The sequence below is a fragment of the Molothrus ater genome, chromosome 4 (genome assembly GCF_012460135.2).
Source record: "Molothrus ater isolate BHLD 08-10-18 breed brown headed cowbird chromosome 4, BPBGC_Mater_1.1, whole genome shotgun sequence".
NCBI lineage: Eukaryota > Metazoa > Chordata > Aves > Passeriformes > Icteridae > Molothrus > Molothrus ater.
In genome coordinates, this window is record NC_050481.2 from 60,345,724 (window position 1) to 60,366,775 (window position 21,052).

General features: G+C 39.5%; 1 protein-coding gene across 8 annotated transcripts in view; it reads right to left on the reverse strand.

Moving 5' to 3' along the window:
- Positions 1–815: 815 nt before the first annotated feature.
- Positions 816–21,052, reverse strand: part of JAKMIP1 (janus kinase and microtubule interacting protein 1) — a 228,491-nt gene continuing 208,254 nt past the window's right edge. For all 8 annotated transcript variants that reach the window (XM_036383143.1, XM_054514751.1, XM_054514755.1 and 5 more), the window contains one exon: positions 816–5,081. In XM_036383143.1, coding sequence (XP_036239036.1) covers positions 5,028–5,081 — 54 coding nt within the window. In that variant the 3' untranslated portion in view covers positions 816–5,027. The remainder of the gene's footprint in view (positions 5,082–21,052) is intronic.

Genomic DNA, 21,052 nt, shown 5'->3' on the forward strand with positions numbered 1-21,052 from the left:
TTTGGAATGTGATTTGGAGAATTGTTTACCCAGCATGTGAATTGTTTTTAATTAATGGCCAATCATAGCCAGCTGTGTCAGACTCTCTGAGTCTGTCATGAGATTTTATTATTCATTCTTAGCTGGCCTTCGGATGTCTTCTTTCTCTTTCTTTAGTATAGTTTTAGTATATCATTTTCTTTTAATATATATATAATAAAATAATAAATCAGCCTTCTGAAACATGGAGTCAAGATTCTCATCCCTCATCCTGGGGACCCTCAAACACCACCACAATTTCGCACCTATTTTTTGCTATTGTGCATTTTACAACAGAATTATTGGACCAAAGAAGACACAAACGGTCCAAAGGGAATGCATGTGAGAGAAGTTCTCCTTCTTCCAGAGGAGTGACTGGGGTTGCCAAGTCACAGAGTCAGTCTCCCTGTGTGCTCTGTGGCACAGCTGTGTCTCTGCCAGCAGTGCCCTCCTCCCCTCACACAACCCCATCTCTTGGATTGGTGATTTGAACTGTCTCCTGACATACAGGAACTGTGAATCCAAAACACAGCTACAAGCTGGGGATGGCTCAGGTTACCCATGAGCAGTGATACAGCCCATAGTATTCTGCCAGCTCATATTAATTCCACTAACTCAGCAGAAGCTGAATGGCAGCTCCTCCACCAAAAGGAGCAAGAGCTCAGGTGTAAACAATTTCCTTACCCTGTTAAAAGATCAGGTGGCCCCTTCCTCAAATCTAAGACTTCCTGGGTTGCTATCCATGGATACAGTTGTATATAAAACTGTATTTCAGAAGCTCTGTCACCATTTTAAAGTTAAAATAATAAAATTATAATGTTTTTAATTTAAAATATGCATACATTTAATATACAAAATTATACAAATTATACATTTAGCTAACATAGAAAAATACATCTTGTTAACAAGATAAAATGTCAACATATCTTACATAATTTGTGAGAGTTACAAATCTGTGATCATCAAGTAGACTTTGTGACTTCATTACAATTCTGTATCCTCCTAGTTACACTGAATATTAATACATATGTACAGTTTATATCAATGGCAAATGTCTTAGAGTGGAAATCTTTGCTGAAGAGTTATCCAGAAGGTTTTAATGAAACCTAGTTAAAATACGAGTGGCCTCTTTTATACTATTGAAGCTTTCACATAGCCAGAACTAATGTGGCACCAGTGACAGGGTGGTCGCGGGTCAGAGTTTAAACTTCTTGCATTTATTTACAAACACCCCTCCCTCCCCAGTCTAACTGCTACACCTGCTTAATCAGTATCAGAACATAAATCCCAGCTTTTTTGTGCATTCTTTGGTACCTCTTCAAATCCATATTTGTGGCCCTAACAACTGCTTTTCATGACTTCTGGTTACCACTCCTCTGCTGGCTGTGCAAAAGTGTTGAACAGTTGTACAGCACTAGAGCTCAAAAGGCAAGATCTCCGTACATGATTCATCCCAGATTAGTCATAAATACCTCAGAAGGTGGGGAAATATTTTTGTTTCAGTCAATAAATATGTGCAGTAAGTCTTCAGTCCTTATTTAATTTACATGGTTTCCTTTTTCAAGTTCCAAACAAAAGACAGAAGTGTAAAGTTATAAATAAGCTATAAAAATCCGTTTCATGCTGGGCCTTGTCTTACATACTGTGAGCCATGTAATGATTTTCTTTTAACTATTTACAAATTCTTTAAAACTTGCTTGTCATCACAGGGAGCAAAACAGAAGACCACCACCAGTCTGATTTTCAGGCCTTCTTTTTTTTTTTTCTTCTTTTTTTTAAATTTAGCTCTGTACCAACAAATTGTTCTTAATTCCTAGAAGATAAAATTCACTCATGAGCTAAAAGCTTATTCAGCTTTTCCTAAGAGCTGCTTAGGACCATCAGTGAGTGATATATGAATTGCCTCATGCAGGCTTTTTTGGCACTGGAGTGGCTTTTATCTGTTAGTTACATTTTCCCTCTTTTTGACAAAGACCACAGTTCAGAGAGTAGAGAAATGTAGTTGTTTGGCATCGGTTGGCACACTGCACAGGAACCTCTCACATTGGAATTTACATTTGCATATTCATATTCCCAAAGCAAGAGTCCATGTTACACAGAGAAACAATAGTTAACAGAGATTTATGCCACAGATCCCAGCAACTCCAAATCAAGGCAGGTGTCCAAAACTACTAATCTCTCTTTTCCTCTCCTACAACATTAAAGAGACCATGATACCCACATATCTACCACATCTGAGAATTTCTTAAGCCAAGTAGAAGCAAGCATGAAATCTTGGTCCCAAGAAACCCCGTGGAAATTTGCCAGTCACTTCAGTGATACAAGCATTTAATCCAGTATATTTAAACTTTCTCCTTTTTTTTTTAATTTATTTTTTCCTGCCTCTAACTGCAACTTGCAACTTTCCTAGTATGGATCCCAACTGTAGAATTTAAGCTAGCTATATTTTTAGATGATGTCCTATGCAAGAAATTGTATACTCTCTTTCCTAACATTTCTACAGGGGCAAAAATTCCTGTCCATAATCCCATGGCTACTGATTTCTAATGCAAATATATTTAGAGCCAAAGGCACAATATATTTTAAAGGAATTCTTCTAAAGCAGGAAAGAGGTTGAACAAGTTTCTGTCATCCTAGGGCCTGTTACCCCTCTGCCTCCTTAAGGCACTAAAGGATTTCCAAAGGATTAGTGGCAAAACCCAGCGTGCACATGTCCCTCCCTCCACCCCATAACCACAGTAAATTCAAATATTAAAAACCTTCATCTGCAAGTGAGAAATACAGGTATATTTATGAAATACAAAAATCAGAGTTTCCACTTTTCAAAAGGCCACAAGGACAAACATCAGCCATGCTTTAGCAGGCGGCTTATCCTGGGAACTCTGCTGTGTATGTGACACATTTCCCAGCAACTGCATTATTCTGAATATAACGTGATTATCACGCCAGAGTCAATCATTGTACTTGCAGCATTTGCCAACCATAGTGGTGTGAAGAACAGAATTTGGGATTTAAAGGTCGCTTAAGGAGCAGCCTGTAATCTGTATTTTCAATATCCTCCAATGGTCTATACAGCAAAGTATACATAAATAAGCGAACTGCCAAAGAAACCATATTTTCCATGTAACATTGCCCATCTTGTCTAATTAGGGTGACAGAAGGAGATTGCATTTACTCACAGAACTTAGCAGCATCTTAATTTTGACTAAAGAATTTGGCCAAAACAATGTTGTGCATAGAAGGCAATCAGAACAAAGTGACCAATTTTTCATTCTCTGAAGGTTTACCATGAAATGACAATACATGTAAAGCATGTCCTGGTAACTCTACCACAGATAGCACATTAAACAAGTTAACTTCTGCTTAGTCAAAGAAACTCAGACTCACTAACAAGTAGACAATACTTTTCACCGTAAGGCAACTAGAAAATAATAACTTGGCTCTCTCTCTTAGCTAACAATCTCACATGAAAAGTTTACTGCTTTCTTCCAATGATTTGAGGTAAGTTGGGGTTTACTTCCCCATCCTCAGCCACATGAAACACATCCACTGGTCTATCAACGTAATTAATAAGCAGACTTTTCCAATATTGGTTGGACAATTTTTGTATGAGGAGGTGGTAGAATTTCAAGATCAATGTGGTACAAACCACAAAGAGTGAAGAATGTTCTACATTCCTTAATTGTTCCAAAATGAAACCAAAAGGCAGAAAGCTTAAGATGTTACAAAATGGATGACTTCATCATAAACATTTATAATTGATAGTGGGAGATTTTGCATAAATACTAGGAAAGAGGCCTGATATTTTAGTTCAACACTTAATTCAGAAGAAAGAAGTAGAGTTTAATTGCCTGAGTGTTGTAGAAATTATGTATGTTTTCATGTGGATAGTATGCAAATGGATAGAAACCTACACATATGTCATTGTTTTATTTTAGGAACTTGTAGTTAAGCTTCACATGTTACCATGACAACATGTCATCCTGTTACTAATTGTAATCTAGAAATGCACATTACATTAATCTGATTTGGGATTCCACGGTTTATTCTTCTTCTGCTTCCTTTCAAGGGATATCTGTAATTACTGGGCAACTATACATTGTAAAGACAGCACATCCTAGCAGCTAGCTCAACGTTAAAAAAGGGAAATACAAGACATAAAACAGTTGTCAAAACTGAAAGTGCATCCCAATGTAAGAGTTTGAGAGCAGCTGCTGCCATTCAGGTCAGCACAAGTATTGCCACTGACTCAATAGTGCTCTGTGCCTCTAGTCACAGAATGGGTGGAGGCACCCCCAGGACTCCTTAGGTACAGCTCTGGTGCCTGCACTCACATCTGCCTGCCTTCCCAAAGGGCTCCCAGAGGTGAATAGTGGGGGTTGTGGTGTGTAATCTGTACTGGGCAGCATGGTTGCAAAATGTGTTTGTGTCATATGGGCTGCTGCCAACCAGAGTGCACAAAAGGGCCTCTTTCAGGAGAAGCATGTGTGCCTGCAAGTGCTTTATCTGAAAGTTAAATTCAGTGTGGTCTATTCATGTGGTTGAAATACTCAGAGTATCAGGACAGAGCACTTTGATGTTCCAAGTGCCTCTCAGCACACCCGAAGATCATTCCCAATTCCAACTTACCCTTGTAAAAATGCCATTCCGTCTCATTTGCTAAACAGTTTGTACCCTCAAGTACCACATTCTCAGATATACTAAACATCCCAACTCAGATCAAAGGCTCTTTCAGGAATGCTCAAAACCACACAAGGCTGAAGATACTGCATATCCACATTAGCCGACCCATGAAGATGGAGATTGTGCTTGGAAATTGCTTTAAAATGCAAATACTGAGATGCCAAGAAAACAAAACAAAACTCAAACTCAAACCACACATTGGGCTGGTGTGCGTGGCCAGCTTCCACTACAGCAGGTGGCTAAATGGTGCAGATGGCAACTTAGGGCAACTTCTCACTTTTTCCCATGACGGAGCAGCTGCAGTCACCTTCAGGCCAAACCACACTTCATCCATCCTTCAGAGCTCTACTGCTTCTTCTGTGTGACTGATACATTCTTCCCTGGACAAGAGGAAGGAGGAGAAAAAAAAAGGGAGGAAAAAAAGGAGAAAAGCATAAGGTAAGTATCTGTATTTTCACAATTTAGGGAATTGTGTGTTATTCATCCAAGGTCGAAATACAGCTTTGGGGAAGCAGTTTGCCCAGGTGCTTCCATACAAACACAGCATAATGGCAGCACATTGTAGAAACTGAACTGTCCAAAACATGTTGAGATATTCTCCTATGATTTACTGATTTAGGTGAAAAGCACATTCCATGCTTTTCCTTTTTGCTAGTCCTTCTTGTACACAAGACAAAATTCCATTCATCAATATGAAAATAAACATTCCCTGCAATCTTCCCAATCATAACCCACTTGGCAGGAATCTACAGAAGTCTCATGGATAAAGTTCAACTCATGGGATGACAGCCATCACAAATCCAGCTTTCCAAGTAAGTTCTGTTTCTATGACTCTTCTCAGAGAAATACTCAACATTTGCATCCTTCCTCAGATATTAAATTTCAAAGCCTACAAAACATTTTATCAGGCTTTACAATTTCCAGTGAGGCTGTCATTATTACTGTAAAACATCACCAGTGATGCACTGCTTGTATACTTAACTCTGGCTAAAACTTGATATCTACTGGAGAAACACATATCTTAGTACATCAGGAGTACAGGAGATGATAATAGCATAGAGAATTTTGTTAAAAATATTATATTGCAATTATTATTATAATAAATGGCTGGTAATTAACTGTCAATACTAAAATGCATCCCAGTCACCAACATGCCCCTCAAAAGAGAAAAATTAAAAATCGGGAAAGAAAAGAGCCTTCATGGCTTATACTTCAGGGTGGAAAGATTTTTCCAAGCATGAAGAACAGAAATTAAGAAAAATCCCAAGGAGCAAGGCAAAGTAATAAAGGGGAAGACATTATTTTTGGAGAAGCAGCTAGATTGAGTATTGCAAGACATAAAACCAGTGAGATATGCAAGAATCAGTCAGTGATCCAGGAAAGTGTCAGCTGGGCAGGAGGACATCAAGGATTCCGGGTGATGAGAAGCATTTAGAGACCTTGCATACTCCCTAGTTCAGCTCTCCATCCTGGATCAGAAAATGGGAAGTGTTCAGACTTGCTTTTCATTCAAAACAACACCAGAAGCTTTCTGGAGCCTTCCTAAGACATTATACATTAATTCTGCTTCTGCCGTAGGTGCATCCTAACAAAATTGGTTTTGGAACTCCTTCTCTTTGAATCATTTAGGAAAGTCCAGGCTGTACTGCAAACAAAGAAAATCCATTGCAGTTCATTCTTATCTCCAGGCAAAGAAAGGGAACACTACTAGAGTCTCCACAGATCACCTTCTTTTTGATTAATGTCTTTGTAGCCTAAGTGCAATCAAAACAACACTGAACAGAACACACTTTCAGCCTTTGCTATCCACACCTTCCAAGGATTTTTCAGGACATCAGGTAATTTTTCATTTCTAACTAACATTACAAAGAGAAGTATGACTTAGTACTAGCAGAGCTGGCCTTGTAATTTGGAATAGTCTGAAACACATCCCTGTCTCTTCCAGTCATACATGAAGTCTCTTTTGTGTGATCCTACTGCTGTGCATAGGCTCTGGGGAGGATCAGGAGGGTGAGTCTCTAGATTCTCCAATAATTTACCTTTATTTTAGAAGACAGAGAGGTTGCAATTTTAGTTCCTCAACTGGTTGCAGAGGAGCTGCCCACTGTTACCAGTTGTCAGTTTATTGACTTGTTCAAAAGGTAGAATGTCCCTAAAGTATCAGGGGTAGTTGTCATGGAAAACTATGCTTGAAAAAACTATCAAAAACTACCAAAACTGGTGTGGCCAGAATGATGGAAATCTGATTCAAACTCCATTAATTCAATGAATCTACATTTTTTTGCACTTTAGTAATCATAACTTTTGTTTTCCATCAATTTAAATTTAAACTAAGTTCTCTAATTTTCCAAAATGAGGGTTAAAGAATATTTGTCAAACATGCACTGCTAGACTAAGAAAATTTACAAATGTAAAATCATTATTTGCATAATATTTCCTTCATTTTTTATTATATTTTTCTTGAAACACTAGCTGCCAATTATTCTGTCTCTTTTCCCAGACTCTTCACTTTCTCTTTCATTCTTTTCATCCTCTTTGTCTATCCTTGCTCCTTATGTGAATTATTCACTCCCTTCTTTCATTGTCCACCAGAAGTCTTTATGAAACCTTGTGCTCCTTGCAGTTTTATTTCTCTGACAAATTTATCCTCCACCCTTCTCTTATTCTTTATTTTCATACTACTTATCTAACTGAGAAGTGTAGAACATAAATCTCTACTGAATTGTTTTGTAATTACTCTGGTCAGGGATAAATTCTCTCTTGTGAAATGCCTGAGGAAATAAGAAAGGTCTTAATGATGTTACTTTGCCAAAGAAAAGCATCAACCAAGCATTTCCAGTGCTCAAGCACAAAGGTTCAGTTTCCAGCCACGCATCACAGAGATTAAAATCCAGTTGAGTCTTTATCAATACTGTACCTAAGAGTTTCAGCATGGGTATTTCTGATGCTCAGAAATTTGCTGGCCTCCCATTCTTTGGTAGGACTAAAGCACACGCTTGAGCAATGATGCAGAAGCTGGGCTTGCTCTCCTTCACATCACAAGCAAAATCAATTTTAGTCACCAACACAAAAAACTGCTAATGTAGAAGGTCATTAAACAAAACTGATTCCTCTGTGACATTGGAACCTCAAAGGAAACCTTGAAACATAAAAGTGATGACTGTGCACTACTCTCTAAGCCAGGACCAAATCATTTCCAGCATAACACAGATCAGTGATCCATATTCATGCACTCACTTGATGTTCTCCAACCTTTTACCACCTCTGGGAGGAACCAGCATTTCTTTGTTCTAGTTGCTCCCAGTCCATCACACCTGTACTTGTTCATCCTGTGCTAAGTGTCAGGAAATTGTAAGACCACAGGAAAAAGCTCAGAAGGTGATTTAGACCAACCTACTCAGAGCAGAGTCAGTTCCAAAGTCAGAGCAGCTTACCCAGGGGTTACCTAATCAAAGCTTGAATAACTCCTGGAGTGGAGTGCACAGCCTTCCTGGGCAGCCTGTCCCACTGCTGGGGGTTCCTCGTGAGGGAAATGCTTTTCCTATATCCAGTCTGAACTTCTCTTGTTTCATCTTATGCCCACTGTGTCTCACCCTCTCACCATGCATCACTGTGAAGGGCCTGGCTCTCTGCTCCATGGTTCTGTGGTTCTCAGTTGCTTCCTCAGTTTCAGGAAGGCTGTTATGCGGTGCCCCCAAAACTGGCTCTTCCCCAGGTGCACCAGCGTAGACCCCTTTTGCCTCTTCTCACAGGACAAGCAGTCTGCTCCCTCAAGTATCTAAAATATCATTTTTAAGGAATCTTATAGAGCTCATAATGGTGGAAAAAACCTAGTGCTGACCACCTCCTAAAGACAGCTGTCCTGCTGGACTCCTCCACTCCAGTCAGCTGCCTGGAGAGCAGAGCTCTGTGCCCCTGCCAGGGTCCATGGTCTCCATCCCCTGAAGAGCACAAGGTGGATGGATGTCATCTTCCTCCCATTAAGGAGGTACAGCAGTAAAAGCTTTGCTAAAACTTTCAGAGTGTGCACCAAAGTCAGAAAGGAATGAGCCAATATAGAGACTTTAAAGACAAACAACATCTGGAAGGAAGAACACTAAGAGCTGCAGGACTGTACACACAATCCTAAAATCTCAGAGAGTGCCTGTGCTCATTTAGATTGGAAAAGACTTTTCAGATCATTGAGCCCACCTGTAATGAATCCACACAAAGGATTTGAAGTTAAATAGTCTTCATTAGAAGACAGAGATAGTAAAAGGGGTTATCTTATTTTGGTCATCTGAAAGAAGACATGAGACATGGTGATACCACAGTAAAAACATGTCTAAATAATGCCTGATATCTGAAGTGGGTTTGAGTGCTGGACCATCATGCACTTCCTACTGCCCAAGTGTGACTTCAAAATATCATTCAATACATACTGGGGACATTTCCCCACTGTGTAGCCCAGCATTAAGCATCTCAACTCAGCAGTGGCTACTCACTACCTCAGCCCTGATGTGCAGGGCCAGAAACACCACGTTTCCATTGGTTTGCAGCACTAGAGGTATTTAAAGTAAAAAAACTGCAAAATTCAAGGAATTAATAAAATTTCTTTATATCCAACAAAGAAATGCATATTTTTGCTATTTGTGAAAAAATATTTGAAGAGGATCCTATGCAACACCTAAAAAGAGTTTCTGCTGTAAATATAAAAAAAGTACTGTGCTGTGCCTCTGCTCTTATCAAGGGTCACAAATTATCCTTTCTTTAGAACCACTGAAGCACCACTGGTTTCTATCACTGTGTAGGAGCTACAGCAGCAAAATGAGAGAAAATGTCAGGCAAGAGGACTTGTGCTATTCTTTAATATATTATAATGTAATTACAGATATTTTATTTGGTCTAACTTATATCATCATTAGAATCCAGTCATTTTATAATTTCTATTAATTACAGAAAATCAATGTGTCTGTGGCAAGGGCACACTTTAATAGAAAATTATCTACCATAAATTGTTTAATATGTGTTTTATAGTACCTTGTTTTAAAATATAAACATCTTCATTTAGAAAAAAATTGATTACTTGCAAATAGGAAAACTTGAAAAAAAGAAAGTGATTAAAAGAAAGGAAAGGTCGCAAAGCTGCATTTTGCTATAATAAACACAGGATGCCTCAGCTGTTTGGTAAAGAAAAGCTATATAACTAAGAGCATGGCCTTTACAAAAACATTTGATTTCTGTGCTTGGTAGAAAAAAAAAGAAGATCAAATAGTATTCAGTGTAGTCTTCTCATTCACAAATTGCTGCTCCTAAAATGCAATTCTACTTGATGGATTCACTTTGCAGCTCAAGAGGTGTGAATCTCATTAAAATCTCAATAAAGACATATCGATCCCAGGCATAACCAATGGCCAACAGAGATTGCCTATATCTCAGAGGAAAAGAATTGCATCCAAGGGGAAAAAACCCAACAACCAACTAACCAACCATGAATACTGAAAACCCCAAATAAATTAGGTTCTCTTCTGTTAGAAAATGATATTATGTATTTCTACATTCTTGTGCTTAATAAAGGTATAAAATACTAGAAAAGGTTAGATATATTGATCTCATTCAACATAATTTCTCTGTGTTTATGTCAGTTTCTTTCATATAAACTAATGGTGTAATTCTGGAAAAATGCATTCATGAATGATAAATGAGCCTTGTCTTACTCAACTCTGTGGAAAATACCTTATTTTCATTAACAGTAGGATATGGGCAATATACAACAATACAAGCAGTGCTGCTATTTAATGCTACAGAGCTCTTAATAAAAATGTCACACACACAGACTCATTTTCATACTGCTTGGAGAAGAACAACTTAGGAGTCTTAATTAAGGTTGGGTAACCATAGTGAAGAAGACCTGCAAATGTGAATCTTAGAAATGTGCATGGACAGTTGAACTCACTGTTGTGCTGAACGTCATTCTGGGAGTTCATTTCTTTTGTTAATGGCCTATCTATCTATCTATCTATCTATCTATCTATCTATCTAGCTAGCTATTATATTTGCTTTCAAAAAATGTATTCTGGAACAATATCCCTGCAATCCTTTGCAGCTCATAGGTGCAAATGCTTACAGAAGATCCCTGATGTCTAACCTCCAGCTCATCAAATATTCCACAACTTTGCAGGCAGGCAGCAGTAACACACATACACACTTCTGAGATCAATTGCTAACCCAAAATCCCCAACATGCAGCCAAGGATAGCTAGCTTGCCAAGAGGCTTAGGGTGAAACGTGCTGATATGAGGCAGTTCAGCAATTTAAAATGACACCCTAGGAAACCTTGAAGACTGATCACAGATTGTTGGAACACATACATAAAAAAGGAAAAACCAGCTGGATTTTTTTTTAAAGATAGTCTTCACCCAGTGCTAGTCCTTATCAAAGAGTGGCCTTATTCCAATATAAAATATGAAACAATTAAAACACTTTTGTATTCAAGGGAATTTAGACAGGACTCCATTTACTTTGCTGATTTGATTTTCCTATAATGGCACTGCCTCATTTAGACAGCTCCAAGCCTTTATTAGCCTTGAAAACATAACAGCATTTATTAAATGCAGGTGCTTTTTTTGTGGTAAATTATGCACATGAACTTAATGTTATTTACATTTCTCCCATTAAGACAATCATAACAGATTTAAAAGCTAATGTAAATGAGTTAACATCATACTACGGAGACAGTAACAGTGTGACATGTCCAAATATGGTGGCAGAGTGGTACCCTCTGTGTATCATGCACACTGCTTTTGAGAAGCATCTCACAACAATAATGTAACCCAGTACAATGAAAAAGTAAATTCCAGAACGATCATCTTGTTGAGTCAAAAATGGAGAAAACCTCCACCATGTGCATGTTTTGCTGAGGTTAAAGAAGTTAGTATTATCAAGAAATTACCTGCAATACCAGACAGCAGGAACAACCCACAACAAATACTTCACATCTAATATAATTCAATGTGTGTTTAGTACTGGAATGCACCCAGTTACAACACGGTGTTCCTTCCAGTGCTGAAAATGTAACAGACAGATTGACCCACAAGAGTCCCACAGCCTCCCTCCCCTGCAAAAAAATGCAATAAAACTGTGTTCAACGTGGTTAATTTCACATCCTTCCCCTTTCAGTTTCTCAGGGAGGCACCCTTAACATAGAAATCATCATGGTAAGATGTGTACAACACATCTTGTGGTCCCATTCCCCAAATATACAGACTGTAGCATCAGTCAGCAGACTGATCTTGCATCATATTAACTGCCTCCTCTCCTATCTGCTGGCAATGTGCAGTGTCATGCTCACAGAGCAGCTGTAGAACACCACTGGATACATTTGCAATAGGTAGCAGCCATGAACCTTGTAAGTACAGCCATGATTAAATGAAAAACCTGCTGGGATTGAAGAGCACAAATTTTGAGCAGGAGAAAATAAGGCCCTTGAAAGTGGAAGCTGTTTGAGCCCTTCAGTCTCTGGAATATTCTGCTTCCTCCCTAGCTGAGCCTCCCAGGCAGTTCTGCTCACATCTGCATGGTAACAGCTGCACACAAGACTGAGAATGTATTCATCTAAGGCACAGCACCCTTTGGGCCAGAGGGGCTTTGTCCTGGGGACACCAGTGATGCCTGCAAATGCAGACCTGCCCATTGTCCTTCAGGAATTTTAATTATCTGAAAAGCACTTCAAATATCCTACAGAAAACCATTAATTTAAATTATTTGACTTAGGGGAAGTCACAGGCTTCTTTTTTTTTAAGTCAAGGTCATAAAGAATAGCTCACTCAATATGAGACAAGATTTTATGACTCACAGGAGACTGGAAAAATCAGCAGCAACACTGCATATTTAAAGTATAGTGTTTAGTCATCAAAGACACTTTCAGAGTTATTGCCTCCTCCTTAGACACATTTTTTAAATTGCTACAACAGAGCTGCAGCAGTAACAAAGAAATTTCTTCCCCTAAAATGCACAGTCATAGGAGTAACTGATCAGCAGGTCTGCCTTGCTGCTATCAGCCTAAGAAAAACAGGCAAGTGAATTCACATTTCAACAAGGCATTTTTCATCTCACAGCCCCTCCAACCATGCAGGGAATAATGATGCATATGCATCCAGAGCAGATTAAGCAGCATCTGAAGAAGAGGATTTCTAGATGCTCTGCACCCCATAGCAAAACCTTAGAAAGACTCAAATATTTGAACATTACTGTTTTGCTTTGTTTTCCTTGCCTGATCTTTATAAAGTCCCAACAAATGCCAGAATAACTGCTAGAGTAGGTCAGATTTTAATTTTTAGAAATAATAATCAAAACAGTATCATTACAAGTCTGTGAGCAATCATAGGCTTTCTGTTCCCAGATGAACCTACTGCAGATTTGTGTGTCAGACAGACACAGAGGATGCACAGCCATGGTTCCTGGATCAGGAGGATGATGGTACTTTTGAGCACTCCGTGGCACAGCCAGACACACCACTTGTCACTTCCAAAGCCTCCAGACCAACAGTGAATCTTGCTCAGCCACAGAAATCTAAACACTGCAGAGTTTAATAACTGCAACACATTGCAGTTAAGTTGCAGTTACTGCAACGTATTTTAATGTACCACCAACAGTAAAAGCCTAGATGGTTTTATCACTAATTAAACTCCTTGGAAATTATTCAGTAAAAGAAAAACATCTGCTACTCCAATTGATATTTACAGATGCAAATCAGGTTTCCCTGGTCCAGCTTTATCCCTGTGATGGAGGATTCAGCATGCAGCATATGACCTACATAGCAGGAATTCGAACTTTGTTATAATGCTGTCCCCCTGAGCACTGAAAAATTTGGAAATCAGACAAGATGAACACAGTGGCCCAGATTCTCTCTGTCATTTGGGCAATTTTGCATTGCATCATTAGTCCTAATTCACCCTGCAGGGGCCACAGTCATGACAATGAGCCACAGGGCCCATCATCCTCCAGCTCTATGTCTAGAAAAAGCAAGAGGATGCTCACCTTCCAGGGCTTCCCAACTGCTAAAACATTACTCTGTAGCTGTAGATTATAAATATAAATTACAGCAACCTTTTGGATGCTATAACTCACATTGGCAATACCTACTGAATTTTGAGTACATGCTTGGGGCCCATGTGTGCCCAGAAAATTCTCCTGTGCACAGTTTGGACCAGTATCTCTACTCAGACACACAGCTCAGGGTCAATCCTAAAGCAAGCATGGGAAGAAGGAAAAAAAAACAGGATACCAACATGTATTTGATCTACTTTGCCAGCACTAGCATTCTAGCCACTATGCCAGTCAAGAGCCTTCCTGGAATAATCACATCTTGCAATACCTTCAGGACAGCTGGGGTTTGTAGGCCATCTGACTGCAGGCAGGCTGGTGCTGTGTGAAGAGCTGCAGGTGACCCACATCCCAACTTCAAAGATACTGGAATAGTGTAAATATTTCTTTGTCCTCTATTCTGCCTCACTGAGCTTTGTACCCACAATATCAGCAACAAAGGGGTGCAGGACCTCCAGGATCAGGTGACATGTTATGATTTCTGCGTGGGGTTACTAAAAGTGGTCAGAAACATTTTTAATGGCACATTTGACTTTGATGACACTGCAGAAATCACACTCAATTTCCTGCCAGGTCCTCTTCAAGTGTATTCCTGACAAGTTGACAGAGAGTGGGAGTTAGAAAGAAGTTATTGCTCCAGGATTATCTCAGAGATTGCAGAGCTCCTAAGCTGCTGGCTCCTCTACAGATCTCATTAGGCAGGATGCCAAGAAACTCAGAGCAGAGTATCTCTGCCCATCAACTCCAAGGCTGCCAGCTCTCTGTTAGCTCACCAGGCAGAGAGAAAAGAAGAAAGAGCCTGGAAGCCCTGGAAATGTGTAAATCCTTGGCACCCTAGGCAGCCAGAGGATCCAGACAGATTTTTCAAGCTGGGGACCCCAGAGCCTGATGTCTCTTAGTTCTAGATATCATTACCTTCAGACTAGGTGATTGTCGTAGGTTCCTTCCAACAGAAAATATTCTATTTTATTCACTAAGAATGGAAAAAATACTAATTTTCATTTCAAATCAGAATACAGTCAAATTAAACAAATCCATCAAAATCCTCTGCAAATTGGCATGAACTTTTTTCATGCTGCACCACTTGAATAATAGGCTGTTATGGCTGGTGTACAACACAACTTGTGGTCCCATTCCCCACATATCCAGACTGTAGCATTACTCAGCAGACTGATCTTGCATCATATTAAATGCCTCCTCTCCTATCCTCTTTGTCCCAAGTATGCGAGCCCTCCCAATTTAAATTTAAAAACTAAGCCCCTTAGGAAATAACATGTCTTGTGGAGTTTCCCATTGTAAACATACCTGGATTTTCTATCTTTGTGTAAGCTAAACTGAATAGGATTTATTTTTCTGAAACTCCTATTACCACAAAGCTCTATATGCAGGTCAGCAGGCTTATGTAACAAGGATGCATCTGGCTCTCTGTCCCACATAAGCAAGGCAGAATATGCTGTGACTGCTACCTAACCTTGTGCACTGCTCATCAAAGGCTCAGATCCATCTTTTTTTTTTTTTTTCTGTTAAGGGAGACCCACAGAAACCACAGTCTTCCAAAGATCAACTTTTCCGAATACCTCTAATCATTACATGTTCTCCACAGGGTGCTTCCAAACAGCCACACTGGATCATTTTCATGAGGCTTTTAAAATTTTTTTTTAATTCACTAGTGCTCGTCCATTCAAGTTAGTTTTGTTTCTGGAAATAAGGTATTTTGATTTAATTTATATTAATTGTATTTTAATATAATCTTTTAAACTTAGTTGTTATCTTGTGAGCTCACTCCAGCACATATTCTTTCAGCTGCTTCTTGTTCTGCATTTTCCTTTGACCTTTTCCATTTTGTCACACATCCACCAGTCACCCCAGTGAAATGCTCATGGAAGTGGTCAGGGATTCATACGTGTATATCCACAGGGCACAGGATGGAATAGTCTATCCACTCTCAGATCTTCTCTCCACTAAAACCAGGTCAAGGTATGTTGCAGGGAACAGAACACAAGTCAACAGCAAGTGTCCAGCTCTCATGCTGAGAGGAAGCATGCACAGATCCATGACACACTCATACATACCTGAGAACAGCAATTTTGGCCTGCTGCAGCAGGCACAGTGATGTGTTTTATTCAGCTATCAAATACACGTAGACATCTATGCATATCCCAGGTCTAGATCAAGCACATAACTCTAACTTTTAACTGTAGCCTCCAGCTAGTGTGAAAATGAATCACTGACTTTCTATAAAGATGCAAATATGGCTACAATGCAAGGTGACCTACCAGGAACAAGGAGTGCAGCCCACACCTGCAGAATGGTGGATGTGTCCAGAATGGCCCTAAAGAAAGATCAGGGGCTGTTCTTACAGACAAGTCAGCACATCTAGCAAGCACAAGCCAGAAAGACCAAACAGGAGTTGGCACATAAACCAGCAGGCTGACTGACAGACAAGCCTTTGACACCTCTCAGGGGTACTGATGCTGAGGAGCATACGTGAAGGAGGATTTCCCTCCCATTACTCCAAAGTCTGAAACTTTTCAGAAGAAATAGTCTATTCTGCAGATATGACTTCATACTTGTTTTTTTGTTTGTTTGTTTGGATTTTTTGTTTGTTTTTTGTCTAATTACATTTTTACAAATAAAATATTGGCACTAGGCCAGGACAATAATTCAATGCCAAGTTCACCAAAACCAATGGTTTTCTCTGGAGAAGTGTAACACCAAAACTCCCTAAATCCACATCTATATTAACATCCAGATCATGGCCTGTTTAGTTCATGCACAGACCAAGCTCATCCGTGAGCAATTGGATGCTTAGTTAATGTATGCAGTGCTATACTAAGCCCAGTTAATCAACACTGTCTATTCTAAAAGCAGAAAAAAATTCTGTGTGTCTATCACACTCCATCAGCTTTCCTCACTCACTTTAAGCAATTAGTTTCAAAGACTTCCTGACTAAATTTACATAAAATGTATCCTTCCCACCTACAATTTGTTAAAGCATTAGGCTATAATTTTATAAGGGGTTCTTGGAGATCCACAGTGGCAGACAAGTGTCAGAGATTACACTATGCCTTGAGCACAGACACTGGAATTTATGAGAGCAGCAATTTCCTGGATCATCTCATCAACTTAAATGCTTGTGGAGCAAGAATGTTATTTATTGTCAGAGATTTTCTGGGTCTGTCTGCAAGGAGATGGCTGTGGTTGCAGATGGAAGAGACAGATGAGAACAGCTATCAGTGGACATAGAGGTACAGTTGAAAGGTCAGGAAGACTCATTGGAAAACCTCTGAAAGAGTGATCTTCAGTCATTTACAAGGGAGAAGGTGTAATGACCTATCTAGGTTTGAGGTCTAGGCTTCTGATGGTCAAAATGTTTGGTTACCAGGGTTTTGGCTTTTTTTAGCCAGGACTCCAGCTGGCACAACTTCATGAGCTAGCTCAGTTCTTGACTGATGAATTAAGCAGGTGGTGATGTATTTGTGGCTTTCAGTTAATTACTTGGTCTTGCAAAACCTCCTCACATGGATCTGCTCAAAGTGTTGTAATGGGAACAGCATATTCAGGAGACTTACAAGATGAAGCCCAAAGTACTAGGACACAACAGTTGTGTTGGCAACAAGCTACTGCAAACAGTTGCATAAGCTGCAGAGAAGCAAGAGCAATAGTTCCAAGCGTCTGCTTTTAGCATTATATTTACAGCTTCTCCCTGACTGTGCATATATTAAGCAGATTGTGAACTTGTAGTGAGTAGAGGGAACAATCTGGGTACTTAGAAGACAGTTAACCTTTGGCAATGGCCTTTGAATATACATTAAACAGGTCTGCTTCGCTTTCAGAGGACCAGGGTTTTCATCATTTGGAAAAATGAGAAAATATCTCATAGCTACCTGTGGAGATAGCCAGAAAGATTTTATCCTTGCACTGTGAAAGGTCTTGGCTGATACAGACTATGTGAAGTCAATGCAAACCTGGGACAGCAGTGAAGCACAGACATTGGCAGAGAGCAGCGACTCCAGAACACGTGCCAGCCTCAGGGACACTTTTCAGCATCTAATATTCCCACTGACCTTCTTCTCATCAAAAGAAATATGCCACACCTATCTTTGTTCAGAAGCCACCTGCCAGCATCAACTGTCAGCTGGACTCCTCAGCCACATAATTTATCCAATATTATGATGGAACCAAAGAAACCAAAACAACAATGGCTGGCATAACACTTATTTTTCTGACCTAACTTCAGTGTTTTCTTGTTTCTAGGGCAACTCACAAAACCCATGTAAGAAAATCCCTGTCATGATGGGAAAATAAGATTTTATTTTTAGATTCCGTAAACCCATCCATTAAGGAAAGGAAACGAAATGAAATTGAGAGCTGCAGTAACACCGCCATAGGATAAACACAATGTTGTCATTGACTACATCTGTGGAAACAATTAACTGTAAGTACAACCCACTGCTGTTTACAGAGGTCCAGGGCTGACTTACCTGGGTTATTTCCAGCTTGGCAAGTAATTTCATAAAAATATTTCAAATATACTGTGTATACCATACTCTTGACATGCATACTTTAATTTTATTGGCTGATTCAAAATTTTCTTTCTGATAAAGGACCACAGAAGCCAGAACCTGGCTTCCACTCATCTTCAAACACACAAAACTAGGAAGGCAACTTTTGGTTTTCTCTAGGGAGAACTTATGATGGTCCCTAATTGCATGTTAATACTGTGAATTATTCAAGATCACAGCAGGTAACAACAAACATTCTGTTAAGCGTAATGATACAGCTAAACATGAAAAACCATACGAGGAGTATAATTAACAGCTAGAAAAGCAGAGTTCAATTAAATAGCAAATCCCACTGTTGCTTATGCAGTTCATTGGTGGATGGTTAATGCCGCTCAATTCAGAAGTGCCAAGCTGCTGCAGCCCCAGGAGACACAAGGCTTCAAAGATTCCCTCTTGCTCCATGGGAAGACAAACCAGGAGGTTTACAAGGACACCCACCACAACCAGTCCCACTTCTCCTCAGCCAGACAGAGAAGTCTCCATCTGCTTTCAGTTTGCTGCTCTCATTGGGAGTCTTTGGAGGGGAATTTGAGGCAGGCCATACTCCTCTCCATCTAGCAGATTTGTCCAGTAAATCTTGCCCCAGAATTCACTACGTTATTCACTGTTACCACCAGTAATACCAGCCCTGTTTTCTAAATGTTAAAAATGAGGCTCAGGTATAAGAAACACATCATCTGCCATTCAGCAAAGCACAAGGGATACTTCATGGGACCAGTTAGTACCCCTTCTACACTGCTGCCTGACTCAGTGTAATTTAAGGGGAGTTGTAATGACGTATCTAGAAGAAAAGAAAAAATCAATTCCAATCCAGGAACATAAATAGGACGCTTAATATTTTCATGGTCTGTATTGTTCAGATACAAATTGTAGAAAGTGAGATTTTTCAGAAAAAGAAATCAAAGAGAAAAATTTCACATTTCTAGAAAACAAGTGAAGATCAGTCATTCAGCAAAGTACAGATCCCCTGCATCCTCTGTCTCATAAACTACAACAAAAGAATGTAATTTAGGCAATCTAAGAAGTCATGGCACATGCTTCCTCAGAAGAGTGTTGCAGTAGTTATGAGGAGAAAATTCAACTCAAAAAAGAGGAAAAGTTAAAATACAAGTACCTGCTGCAGTGCTCTTTAACTGTTACAGATGAACTTCTCTTTTGACTGAAGGTCTCATGTTGGAAATAATGCATCTAACATATTACCAGCTATACCTCATTCATTTTCAATTTAAATTTCCTCTCTCCCCAAGCAATCATTATTTAGCGATACAGAAAAGACAATTCAAACCTTCCTTACACCCAGAAGTCATTTTATTCTAAGTGATATGAATTAAGGGATGCTGGCAAGCTCACAGGAAAAACCAGAACTTCACTGAAAGCATGAACTAATTTTTAAATAAATGGTTTGTTCACACTTTATTTCTTCCCACCCTTCCTCAAGCCATTATAAATAGATTTTTATGTGATGTCTTTTGAAGATTCAGCAGCAGCCCTGGGATGAACTAGTCCAACTGGTATGTTCCTCTGAGGGAAAGCAGCTCCCCAGACCACAGCTCTTTCCATTTCTCACATCTGTGCACAGGCTGCAGTGAGGAACAGAATGACTGTGCTTTCTCTCCAGTCATCCCCAAGCCTGTATTTAACTTGCAGTATTGGACACCAGGCTCAAAGGTCAGCTCTCTGAGCCTCTTTAGCCAAAAATCCAGAAGTAAATTGTCCCAGCTAATTATGCAGACATTCTGTATCCCACACCTTTGCTTGAACATACCAAGTCATTGGGACTATGTGGCTGATTATCCTGCAAATTCCATAGACCTGAGACTGAGAAAGGGCACCAAGCACATAAAGAATGACACTGGGCAACTTTTAGGAACCCTCACTTCACCAAAATTTCTTATAGAGGATTACACATTCTGTCTTCACTTCAAAATATGTAAAACCACCCACTTTTGCAGAAGTAAGAGGAAATAAACAAATTCCTTCAAGCTTTCTCTATCATTGCCCAAGGGATTTAAGCACAGAGTCAGACATTCAGTTACCCATCTGATTTAGTGCCCAACTGCCTTGGATGTCAGGGCCATATCTAGCCTCTTATTGCTGGAGCCTAAATCCTGAAATGTGCCCAGCAGTGCTGGGTGCAAGGCTACATTTATGTAAGACTAATACACAAAAAACTCCCTAGTCTCTGACAGGAAGAAAAACAATGTGGATACTTCCCTAATCCTGCAAATCCTTGGTTACACAAGAAACAAGCAACATGGATAAGATCTTTTCAGGGGCAGAACTTATTTTATCAGCAGAGATTGATACACTATACACTGTAAGAGTGTACACTGGGGTGTACACTAGTGGGAACACTCCCAGTGTATTGGGAGAATTTTTATTTCCAGGAGTCTAACATTATTCAGTCTACTAAAGTAATGCCCACCTTGAGAAGTCTAAGTGAGTGTCAGCTGCAAGGGAAGTGCTTTTCTTCTCTCACACTTTTGACAGCACCAAATACTCTGAACTGAAAAAAATACCAATGTGAGCAAATTAAAAATACTCAAATATTTCCTGTGTCCCACCAACAAAGAGGAAGCACTTTTTTTTGTCAAGTTTTCTCCTATCTAATTATATTGCAGAATAAGAATAAAATATTCCAAGTTATTAAATTACTTCTTCAAGGATTCAAACCAGCAACTGCTGTCTCATGAGCTGCCCTGC